Source organism: Chiloscyllium plagiosum, chromosome 23 (genome assembly GCF_004010195.1).
Source record: "Chiloscyllium plagiosum isolate BGI_BamShark_2017 chromosome 23, ASM401019v2, whole genome shotgun sequence".
In the NCBI taxonomy this organism is placed as follows: domain Eukaryota; kingdom Metazoa; phylum Chordata; class Chondrichthyes; order Orectolobiformes; family Hemiscylliidae; genus Chiloscyllium; species Chiloscyllium plagiosum.
Genome location: NC_057732.1, coordinates 4,051,420 through 4,063,723, shown reverse-complemented (window position 1 = coordinate 4,063,723; position 12,304 = coordinate 4,051,420). Strand labels below are relative to the sequence as shown.

Sequence of the window (12,304 nt, the reverse complement as noted above, 5' to 3'; positions counted from 1 at the left end):
ATGTTGTAATTGTACCAGCCTCCACCACTTCCTCTGGCAGCTCATTCCATACACGCACCACCCTCTGCATGAAAAAGTTGCTCCTTTGCAGATGGGGTACTGGGCTAATAGATGGGGTACTGGGCTAATGGTCGGGTACTTGGTAGTGTGGATGAGCAGAGGGATCTTGGTGTCCATGTACACAGATCTCTGAAAGTTGCCACCCAGGTAAATAGTGCGGTGAGGAAGGCATATGGCGTACTGGCTTTTATTGGTAGAGGAATTGAGTTCCGGAGTCGTGAAGTGATGTTGCAGCTGTACAGGAATTTGGTTAGGCCACAGTTTGAGTACTGTGTGCAGTTCTGGTCGCTTCACTTTAGGAAAGATGTGGAAGCTTTGGAGAGGGTGCAGAGAAGATTTACCAGGATGTTGCCTGGAATGGAGAATAGGTCGTACGAGGATAGGTTGACCGTGCTAGGCCTTTTCTCTTTGGAACGGAGAAGGATGAGGGGTGACTTAATCGAGGTGTATAAGATGATCAGGGGAATAGATAGAGTAGACAATCAGAAACTTTTTCCCCGGGTACAACAGAGTGTTACAAGGGGACATAAATTTAAGGTGAAGGTTGGAAGGTATAGGGGAGATGTTAGGGGTAGGTTCTTTACCCAGAGAGTGGTGGGGGCATGGAATGCGCTGCCTGTGGGAGTGGCAGAGTCAGAATCATTGACGAAAAGGGCCTGTTCTGTGCTGTATTGTTCTATGTTCTATGTTCTAGTTTGCAGGCTGGAAATAAAGAGTCAGAACAGATGGGTCTTTTCTTGAATGGTAAGCAGTGACAGGGATCAGTACTAGGATCCTAGGTATTCACACTATATGTTAATGATGTAGATGAGGGAACTAAATGTAAAAATCTCAAACTTTTACAAATTCAAATTTTTGAATATCTGTAAATTGGGAGACGGGAATGTTCAACAAGATTTGAGTTTCCTCCTGTACCAGTTGCTGAAAGTAAATGCAGTGAAGAAGGTAAACTATCTATTGGTCTTCATTGTGAGATGCTTTAAATTCAGGAACCAGCATGTCTTGCTGCAATTGTACAGTGCATTGATGAGACCTCACCTGAAGTATTGTCTACCCGTTTTGGTCTCTTTATCTGAGGAAGGATGGTCAAGCTGCAGAGGGAGTGCAGTGAAGGTATACCCGATTGATTCCTGAAATGGCAGGATTGATGTATGAGGAGAGATTGAGTTGGTTAGGACATATTCACTGAAACTTAGAAGAATTAGAGGGGATCTCATAGAAACCTATCAAATTCTAACAGGGCTCAACAAGTTAGATGCAGGAGGGATGTTCCTGATTGCGGTGGAGTACAGAATCAGGGGTCATAGAACATAGAACAGTATGTTTGACTCTTGATGTTGCACCAACTTTTAATCCTACTCTAAGATCAAACTAACCTACATATCCTTCATTTTACTATCATCCAAGTGCCTATCCAAGAGTTGCCTAAATGTCCCCTGTGTATCTGACACTACTACCACTGCTGGCAGTGCATTCCACACACCTAACACTCTCTGTGTAAAGAATCTACCTCTGACATCTCCCCAATACCTTCCTCCAAACATCTTAAAGTTATGCCTCCTTGTGACTGTCATTTCTTTCCTGGGAAAAAGTCTCTGGCTATCCACTCTATCTATGTCTGTCAACATCTTGTACACCACAATCAAGTCACTTCTCATCCTTCTTCGCTCCAATGAGAAATGCCCTATCTCCCTCAACCTTTTTTCATAAGACATGCCCTCCAATCCAGGCAGCATCCTGGTAAATCTCCTCTGCACCCTCTAAAGGTTCCACATTCTTCCTATAATGACGTGACCATAACTGAACACAATATTCCAAGTGTGGTCTAACCAGGACTTTATACAGATGCAGCACAACCTTGCGGCTCTTAAACTCAATCCCCTGCTGATGAAAGCCAACACATCATATGCCATCTTAACGGCCCTATCAACTTGGGTGGCAACTTTGAGAGATCTATGGACATGGACCCCAAGATCCCCCTGTTCCTCCACATTGCCAAGGATTAACCCTGTAATCTGCATTCAAATTCAACCTTCCAAAATAAATCACTTCATACTTTTCCAGGTTGAACTCCATCTGCCACTCCTCAGCCCAGCTGTGCATACTGTCAATGTCTCATTGCAACCTACAACAGCCCTCCACACCATCCACAACTCCACCAACCTTTGTGTCATTGGAAACAACTTACTAACCCACCCTTCCACTTCCTCATCCAAGTCATTTATAAAAATCACAAAGAACACAGGTCCCAGAACAGATCCCTGCATAACACCACAGGTCATCGAGCTCCAGGCTGAATACTTTCCATCTACTACCACCCTCTGTCTTCTATGGGCCAGCCAATTCTGTATCCAGACAGCCAAATTATCCTGTATCCCATGCCTGCTTACTTTCTGAATGAGCTGAAAATGTGTTGCTGGAAAAGCGCAGCAGGTCAGGCAGCATCCAGGGAACAGGAGAATCGACGTTTCGGGCATAAGCCCTTCTACTTTCTGAATGAGCCAACCACGTGAAACCTTATCTAAAATCCATGCACACCACATCCACTGCTCAACCTTCATCAATATGTTTTTTCACATCCTCAAAGAATTCAGTAAGGCTTGTGAGGCATGACCTACCCCTCACAAAGCCATGCTGACTATCTCTAATCAAGCTATGCTTTTCCAAATAATCATAAATCCGGTCTCTCAGAATCGTCTTCAATAATTTGCCCACTGCTGTAAGACTGACTGGTCTGTAATTCCCAGGGTTGTTCCTATTCATTTTCTTGAACAAGGGAATAACATTTGCCACCCTCCAATCATCTGGTACTGTTCCAGTGGACAGTGAGGATGCATAGTAAACCTTTTATGTTTGAGTTGAGGAGAAATTTCTTTACCCAGAGAGCAGGGAGCTTGTGGAATTCACTACAACAGAAAGTGGTTGAGGCCAAAACATTATGTGTTTTCAAGATAGCATTTGTGGCTAATGGGATCAGGGACATGGGGACAGGGCAGGATTAGTGTATTGAGTTGGATGATCAGCCATGGTCAAAATGAATGGTGGAGCAGGTTTGAAGGGCTGAATGGCCTACTCCTGCTCCTATCTTCTATGTTTCCATGTTTAATTCATGGCTTAAAACACCAAAGTCAGCGTGGGTTGCCTGTTCATTAAAAATTAACACTTTTAGCTAGGATTGGGTATCTAGTTTCCTCTGACAGTTCTTTTTTGAAGGGGAAAAGTGCTTTGATGAACTAGGATCCTGACTGCATAGTTGTTGAGACATAATGCCACAAGAATAATTCCTATAAATCAATTAAAGAAAGGCCATCTATTGTGGATGGAGAGTCTTTGAACAATTATTACTATTTGCAAAGTTACACCGAGAAGGACATTGGGCACAACCAGTTGGGAAAATCACCATCACCAAGCTCCCCTTCAACTGACCTCTCATCCTCACATGGATCACTGTACATGAGGCTGGTTGGTCAAAGTCTAGGGATCGCTGACCCACTGTGGCAGCTGTTTGCCACACAGGCTGCAGCAATATGGGATTACAAGTTCAAGATTGTCAGCAAGAGAGCTTGAAGTGAGATGAGGAGAAGCCTCTTTCCTCAGAGAGTTGTTAAGATTTGGAACATGTTGCCTGGGAGAGTGATGGAGGCAGATTCCATAGTCGATTTCACAAGAGAGCTGGATATATATTTGAAAGGGATCAAGTTAGAGGGCTATGGAAATTGGTGTGGAGAGTGGGACTAGCTGGATAGTTCCTTTGGGAGCCAGTACAGATACATTTGTTTGAATGGCCTCCTTTTGTATTGTAAAATTTGATGATTCTGTAAGAGTGTCCCCGACCAACCAGGGATGAACAAGGATTATCTCAAATGTGATGCATCCTATAAATAGATAAAAGGAATTGTCCAGTGGGTGTACATTTGCAACCCTGAAACACTCCTGATGTGATCACCCTCCTCTGTGGTATTCAAGAGTTGTGAAAATGATCAGTTCTCGTCTGACTGACAGGACTGGAGCAGAACAAGTGTACGACTCTTCCCAGATAGATTCATTTCCTGTTTGAGCAAGCTGGTTCCTCTTGCTGCTGTGCAGAAGGAGGAACTCTGCTTCGTGGGCTTCTTATCACATGGTCAGTGGGATGGCAGCAGTTTTTACATTTTTGCTGAAAAGGAAGATTGCTGAATTTTTTGAGAAATCCTTCATCGCTGGTTCTTTGAAAGAGTTCAGAGGGACTTTCCAAGGAGCATGATGGTCTTGATCTAGACTCCTACTCACAGACTCCTATAGCAGTGATGGAGGCCATTCAGTCCATCAAATAAATACCAGTTGACCATAGAATAATCCAGAGAGTCCAGCTCCCCCTGTCCAATGCTGTCCCTTACATCACTGTCGAAAATGATTCCCTGTTAAACTTAATAAATATTTTGGCTGATACTGAAAAGTGCTTGGCTGATATTATTGGTTTCTGAAGTCACAAGCGGTGCAGTGAAGTCTGACCTGCTTTCTGTGAGTGAGTTTTCATTCAACTGGATGGTCTGTCAAGTCATATTCTGGAACGCAAAAACACTTACACTGGGACGACAGAATTTCTGTAACCATGTGTGACGCTCATCTGCAGGTTCATGGGTAACAAATGAGTCAAAACCCTTGAACTTCCTTTCCAACAGAACCAACAACAAAATCAGAAATTACTGGTAAAGCTCAGCAGGTCTAGCAGCATCTGTGGAGAAAAAGCATAGTTAGTTTCGGGTCCAATGACCCTTCCTCGGAACAGTGCTGTGGGTGACCCTATAAGAATCCTAGCTGCCACAGCAAAAGTAGGTGATTTGGTCCATCTTGTCTACTTCACCATCAATAACACTTTGGCTGATCTGATGATCCTCAATTCCACTTTCCTGCCTTTCCCCCATAACCCTTGATTCCCTTAGTGATGAAACATCTCTGTCTCAGCCTTGAATAAACTTAATGAGCCAACTTTGAGAGCTGTCTGAGGTAAAGATTTACACCCCTTTTAGAGAAGGAATCCCTCCTCATCTCTGTCTTAAATCGGTGACCCCTTATTCTCAGATGATGCCCTCTGGTCCTAGACTCTCCTACAAGGCAGATCAACTTTTCTGCATCTACCTGTCAAATCCCCAAAGAATCTTGGATTTTATACCCCAACTTTCCCCAGCACATCCAGCATGTCTATAGTGGGGGTAGCTTAGTTCATAAGATAAAATCCAATTTATAGCTGCCTTTACAATCACCTCTGACCTGTCTGAGGTTATGGAGGGTGGGAAAAGTGCCAGGATGCCTATCTTGGACCTATGAGGCTTTTAAGTGACCAACGAATTCCTCTGCTGCCAATTTACATGGGGCAAGGGAAGGTGGAGAGAGGGCAGGCTGTTGCCTCCTTTCAAGGTTCACTACACCCACCCTCCTATGTTCAACTCCAATTTAAGCAATCCTCAGCCACCATGCCCTCCGCACTCTCAAACCTGGCAACGTAGCAGCCTTCCTCCTCACTGGTTGCACCAGGAGAGTTGTCTAACGTCCCAGACATCATGGTATTTCTCCACTTGGTCTGGTGCTGCTGAGATTTGAAACATTGATTCTCCTGCTCCTCGGTTGCTGTCTGACCTGCTGTACTTTTCCAGCGCCACACTTTTCAACTCTAATCTTCAGCATCTGCAGCTCTCACTTCCTCCTCCTGCTGCTGGGATTCCCGAAGTGCTGGTTGGTTTAATGGCAATCCTGTGGGCTTGGTCTCCCACAACTGACGGAGGAATAGGGCTCACTCTAAATCAATGAAGGCTGCTCTCAGTATATTATCACTGCTGGGTAGCTGGATATAGGGTCAGTGCACACCACTTCCACCAAGCGAAGCAACTGGAAATCCCCTGCTATTAAAGATCGGTCAGTTCTTGATTACAACGGGCATTTTAAATGCATAATTAGTACGAACGGTGTAGATTAAAAATCTGCACTGTTAATTTCTGTTTTTCCGCATTCTGTACTGTCTGAACATTTTTTTTTGTCCACTCACTGAACCTATTGACATCCCTTTTGTTGATTCCTCCTCACAACTTGCTTTCCTGGACATCTTTGTATCACCAGTAAATATTGCTACAATCCATGACTCCCCTTCATTCAAGCCATTCACCTAGAATGGTACAGGTGGAGACCATAGCACTAATCCATGTGACATTCCGCTGGTTACAATTTGACAACATGAAAATGAGACATCCATCCTGACCACTTTTGGGCAGAATTTAATATGGACACCAGGCTGGAGAACTGGCACATGCCCTGTGTCTCCTCTGCCTCCACATGTGCTGGAAGCTGCCAGTAGTGAACCCATCACAAGTTTAGGATCAATCAGTGGTCCAGGCCTTAGGTGAATGAGGAGGGAAGGGATCTCTGGTTAGGAGTGGACAGTCAGACTGTCCATGAGAAAGGGTAGGTTTTAAGTAAACTCCACTCTCTTCCAAAAGTGTTGACCTTCCGTAAATGACCTTTGAATGAAGGACCCCTGCCCCTGACAGCCCATAAGCCAACCTGACAGGGCTTTGAATTTTAGGCTTCATGCATGACAAGTCTCCTGTCCATCGCTGGTTGAATTTCATCAGTAGTGAGGTTGCGATACTCAATTGATGCCCAGGCAGACTTAGTTGAAATAGAGGTAAGAAAGGTGGTAAATTTCACATCCTGCATCTGATTAAATGCCTATTGCTTCCAAATTCCATTAAATTTCACCCTGTGTTTCCTATCAGTTGGTTATTGATACTAATCTATGACTTCAGCTTTATGAGCTTTTGACAAGTAACCTGTTACATGGCAACTTGTCAAATGCCTTTCCCAACTTTGGTTGTTACGTCCTCGAAGATTTTGAATACATTTATCAAACAGGATTTCCCGTGCATAAAATGGTGTCGAGTCTTCCTGGTTGGATTATCATTTTCTAGATCTTCTGCTGCAGCTTTGTTAATAATGGAATGAAGAGTTAGATCTTAATTTATAAATCTTTCAGGAAGCTTCATGATACACTGTTTTGCAGGACCTGAGTTGTTTGTTTGATGGGAAGTTACAAAAGGCCAAGTGGATCAACGGATCTGTCATCCAGTGTATCAGGCCTCAGGTTAGTGTAATGGTTAAGTAGTTCATTGTGTTTTCTCAGTCTGTAATTCCTTGGCCTTTCACCGTTAGACTGTGTTCAGTAAAGTATAAACCTGATTCAACTTTTAACTTCCATCAATTAATTTGCAGTTTTAAGAGTGAGAGGTTTCACTTGCCAATGTTGGTGTTAGTGTGGGTAACCATTTGGAGTCTGTTTGGGACTGTACTACTGTCTCCACCAAGTCAGTAATCCTCCTAACACCTTCCTAGGTGCAAGTAAAAAAAATAGTGGGATACAGGCTTGCACAGACACAAGGCCAATGTCATGGTGCCCTGTTTTAGGTACTGCCTTCTCCCCTCATGGGTAACCTTTAAACACAGTCCTTTGTCAGTGTTTGATTTTTTTAAATGTTAATTTAACGAAAATGCATGTGATGATCTGTGATCATTAGCTAAATTGGACATTGTTTATATTTTGCAGTTTGTGAATGAAAGACGGCTCATTCCTGTGAATGTTGTGTACAGTAGAAATTCCAGTTACATTATTGATAATCCGAACAATATCACAGGTAATTGATTCTTTAGAATTTTACAATAGAAATGAGATTCAGCCTCAGTCTCTTAACAGACATTCAATCAGAAACATAGTGAAGAGGCTAAACCTTGCCTATAAATTCCAGATATCCATTATGATTGGCTCCTTTTACAGACACAAAAGACTGGGAATGGATTGGCATGAGAGTGGGGAGTGCCATAAAATTATGTCATAGGTCTGCTTTGATCTGGATGGTGTCGAGCTTCTTGAGTGTTATTGGAGCTACACCCTTCCAGTTTATTGTGGAAAATGACCATGTTACTGACGAATAAGCATCCTTGCTGCACCAGAGTTTACAATCCAATTCTAATAAGGTTTTGTTTTAACAGTTTACAGTTGCGATGTCCGGAAGCCAGGCTGTGTCTTTTGTTCACCAGAAAGGATTTGTACGGTAAGGAATACTCCAAGCCAACCATGGTTTGTGTTTGAATTATCTAAATAAAGCTTTGATTGTGTGTTGTTTATGATTATGAATGTGAATGAATCATTTCTAGGAATTTAACTTGCCTCAGTCCCAGGTCCTGCGATATGTGCATGACTGACCATTCTCAATCTTTAATGATCTTTCCAGCACTGAGTCAGCTAGATTCATGGTTGGAGTCTGGTGATCATTTCACCAAAACAGGTATTCTGTTAAGAAGTGAATAACCTGGAGTAGAGAGAGTTTCTCCCACAGCTTTACACTTCCTTCCTCAGAATTATGTTCATTTATTGGATGTGGACATCACTGTCAAGATCAGCATTTTTGCTAATTTCTAACTGAGTGGCTTTCAGAGGCAATTAATCATCAACAGCATTCATGTGGAGTCACATGTACATCAGACCAACTAGGGATGATAGATTTGGGGCTCAGTGGTTAGCACTGCTGCATCACAGCACCAGGGTCCCAAGTTCGATTCCAGCCGTGGGCGACTGTCTGTGTGGAGTTTGCACATTCTCCCTGTGTCTGTGTGGGTTTTCTCCGGGTGCTCCGGTTTCCTCCCACAATCCAAAGATGTGCAGGTCAAGTGAATTGGCCGTGCTAAATTGCCCATTGTGTTAGGTGCATTAGTCAGAGGGAAATGGGTCTGGGTGGGTTACTCTTCGGAGAGTCGGTGTGGACTGGTTGTGCCGAAGGGCCTGTTTCCACACTGTAGGGACTGTAATCTAATTTCCTTCCCTAAAAGTCATTAGTGAATCAGGTGGATTTTTGCAGCAGTTATATTAGCTTTTAATTCTGCAGCTTTTAAAACTGAATTCAAATTTTCACCAACTGTCATGGTAAGATTCAAATCCATGTCCCCAAAATATTAGTCCAGACCACTGGGTTGCTGATCCAATGACATTACTACTATGCCTTCCTAGTGTGACTGCATCTTACTCTCTAGCCTTGCACTAAATACTCTCAGATTGCAAGCAGTCTCTATGCATAAGAATGCAACTGGGTAGTGCCACCATGAAAGTATTTGCACAAAGATTTCAATGATTAAGTCCAACAAATAGATTGCCTCTCAGTTCCTGTCCAAAATACAGGAAATGGAGAAGGTTCGAGAGCTTTGGAAATCAGTGAGCTGGCTGGAACAATTAACATCAGAAATTGTCGAGGGGTCAGAATTGGAGAAACACAGAGCTTCTGGAGAGTTCATAGAATTATAGATTGGTGCGGCACAAAGGGAGCCATTCAACCCCTCAAGGCCATCATGGCTCCTTGCAAGAGCAAAACAGCACATCCTGCTCCTCTACCTTTGCACCAGAGCCCTGCCATTTTTTTTTCTTTTCAGCCTTTATCCAGTTCCCTTTAGAGTTTAATCTGCCTCAACCACTTTTCAAGGCACTGCATTCCAGATCCAAACCATCATTGTATGAAACAGTTTTCTCCTCATGTCCCAATCAGCCTAAATGTCTGTCCTCTTGTCTTCAACCATTCTGCCAATGGGAACAGTTTTTCTCTCTCTACTCTGTGTGGAGCCTTCATGATTTGAAACCTTTGATCAGATTTCTTCTTAACCTTTGCTACTTTAAGGAGAACATGCCCAGCTTTTCCAATATACCTATTACTCAGGTTCCTCGTCCAAGGGAGCTTTCTCTTTCTTTTCCTGTTTGATTCTTCTTTCCATGTTGTCTCAATATCCTTCACACCTTTCCGAAATTGCAGTGACCAGAATTATATACAGTACCCCAACTGTGGTTGAATCAATGTTTTATAACTGTTTTGCTTTTATTATCTATGCCTGATGGTCTACATCCCAGGGTACTGAAGGAAGTGGCTCGAGAAATCGTGGATGCGTTGGCTATTATTTTCCAGAGTTCGATAGATTCGGGATCAGTTCCTGCGGATTGGAGGGTGGTTAATGTTGTATCACTTTTTAAGAAAGGTGGGGGAGAGAAAGCAGGAAATTATAGACCAGTTAGTCTGACTTCAGTGGTGGGAAAAATGCTGGAGTCTATTATAAAGGATGAAATTACGACACATCTGGATAGTAGTAATAGGATAGGTCAGAGTCAGCATGGATTTATGAAGGTGAAATCATGCTTGACTAATCTTCTGGAATTTTTTGAGGATGTAACTCTGAAGATGGACGAGGGAGATCCAGTAGATGTAGTGTACCTGGACTTTCAGAAAGCTTTTGATAAAGTCCCACATAGGAGGTTAGTGAGCAAAATTAGGGCGCATGGTATTGGGGGCAAAGTACTAACTTGAGGAGGATGTTAGGAGATTACATGGTGACCTGGACAGGTTAGGTGAGTGGTCAGATGCATGGCAGTTTAATGTGGATAAATGTATAGTTATCCACTTTGGTGGCAAGAACAGAAAGGCAGATTACTACCTAAATGGAATTCAGTTAGGTAAAGGGGCAGTACAAAGAGATCTGGGTGTTCTTGTACACCAGTCAATGAAGGTAAGCATGCAGGTACAGCAGGTAGTGAAGAAGGCTAATAGCATGCTGGCCTTCATAACAAGAGGGATTGAGTATAGAAGCAAAGAGGTTCTTCTGCAGCTGTACAGGGCCCTGGTGAGACCGCACCTGGAGTATTGTGTGCAGTTCTGGTCTCCACATTTGAGGAAAGACATTCTGGCTATTGAGGGAGTGCAGCGTAGGTTCACGAGGTCAATTCCTGGAATGGCGGGACTACCTTACGCTGAAAGACTGGAGCAACTGGGCTTGTATACCCTTGAGCTTAGAAGGCTCAGAGGAGATCTGATTGAGACATATAAGATTATTAAAGGATTGGACACTCTGGAGGCAGGAAACATGTTTCTGCTGATGGGTGAGTGCCAAACCAGAGGACACAGCTTAAAAATACGGGGTAGACCATTTAGGACAGAGCTGAGGAGAAACGTCTTCACCCAGAGAGTGGTGGTTGTGTGGAATGCTCTGCCCTAGAGCGCAGTGGAGGCCCAGTCTCTGGATTCATTTAAGAAAGAGTTGGATAGAGCTCTCAAGGATAGTGGAATCAAGGGTTATGGAGATAAGGCAGGAACAGGATACTGATTAAGGATGATCAGCCATGATCATATTGAATGGTGGTGCAGGCTCAAAGGGCAGAATGGCCTACTCCTGCACCTATTGTCTATTGTCTATTAATGCCTATGTTTACTAAGCCCAAAATCCCATGTAGTACTTTAGCCACTTTCTCAACCTGCCCTACCACCTTCAACGAATGGCATCCGGCTGCACTTCTTTTACAATTGCCCCCTTTCTTCCATCATCTTCAGTTATGCAACACAAGTATGATTAAGGGTTTTGAAAATTATGAATGTGTTAGAAAGGTAGATGTGATTGGAATGTTTCCTTTTATGGGAGACTCCAAAAATAAATGCTATAAATTGAAGATGTTTACTGATAAATCTCAAAGGGAAATGGGAGAAAGTACTTTACTCAGAAAATGTGGAACTCACCACCATGAATATTTATTGAGGCAAATAACTTTGATGCTTTCGCAGGAAGACCTTGTGGGGAAAATAGATAGAAAGGTGTGCTGACTTTAGTCTATATGATTGATAGCAAAGTCACCTCATTGGTCATGTCAGATACTGTCAGATTACGTGGGACTGGACTTGAGAGAAGAAGGTTTTAGAATGTAGAACTGGACAGCACAAGAACAGGTCCTTTGGCTCATGATGCTGTGTCGAACACGACACCAAATTAAACTGATCCCTTCAGCCTGCCCTTGGTCCATATCACTGCATTCCTTGCATATTCATGTGCTTATCTAAAATCCTTTTAAATGCCCCTGTCATTTCTGCCTCCTCCATCATCCTTGGTACAGTGTTCCAAAAACCTACAAGTTTCTGTATAAAAAAACTTGCCCTTCACATCTTTGGTAAAGTCCAACTGATATAAATAGTCAATATATGTTCACTGGTTTGCCTCCAGAAACTTTTGTGGTATTTATACATTATGTTATGAACTAGGCCAGACCCCCCCCCTCAAAATATTTTAAGAAGTTAGCCTAGACCCTAACCTTTTCTTATTTTAAAGGCAGATGTGAAGTGGGTGTTCCAGGTTGGATGCAACTGGTCAAACCACTCGGCTTTAAGTAAAACACAATTTACTTAAACACTACAGTTAAAAC

The 12,304-nt window shown here is 43.0% G+C and overlaps 1 protein-coding gene across 1 annotated transcript in view; it reads left to right on the top strand.

Moving 5' to 3' along the window:
* plxnc1 (plexin C1) overlaps nucleotides 1–12,304 on the top strand; it is a 125,811-nt gene that overhangs the window by 51,399 nt on the left and 62,108 nt on the right. The window contains exons 10-12 of the mRNA XM_043713333.1: nucleotides 7,094–7,174; nucleotides 7,634–7,721; nucleotides 8,077–8,138. Of these exons, the coding sequence (XP_043569268.1) occupies nucleotides 7,094–7,174; nucleotides 7,634–7,721; nucleotides 8,077–8,138 (231 nt within the window). The remainder of the gene's footprint in view (nucleotides 1–7,093; nucleotides 7,175–7,633; nucleotides 7,722–8,076; nucleotides 8,139–12,304) is intronic.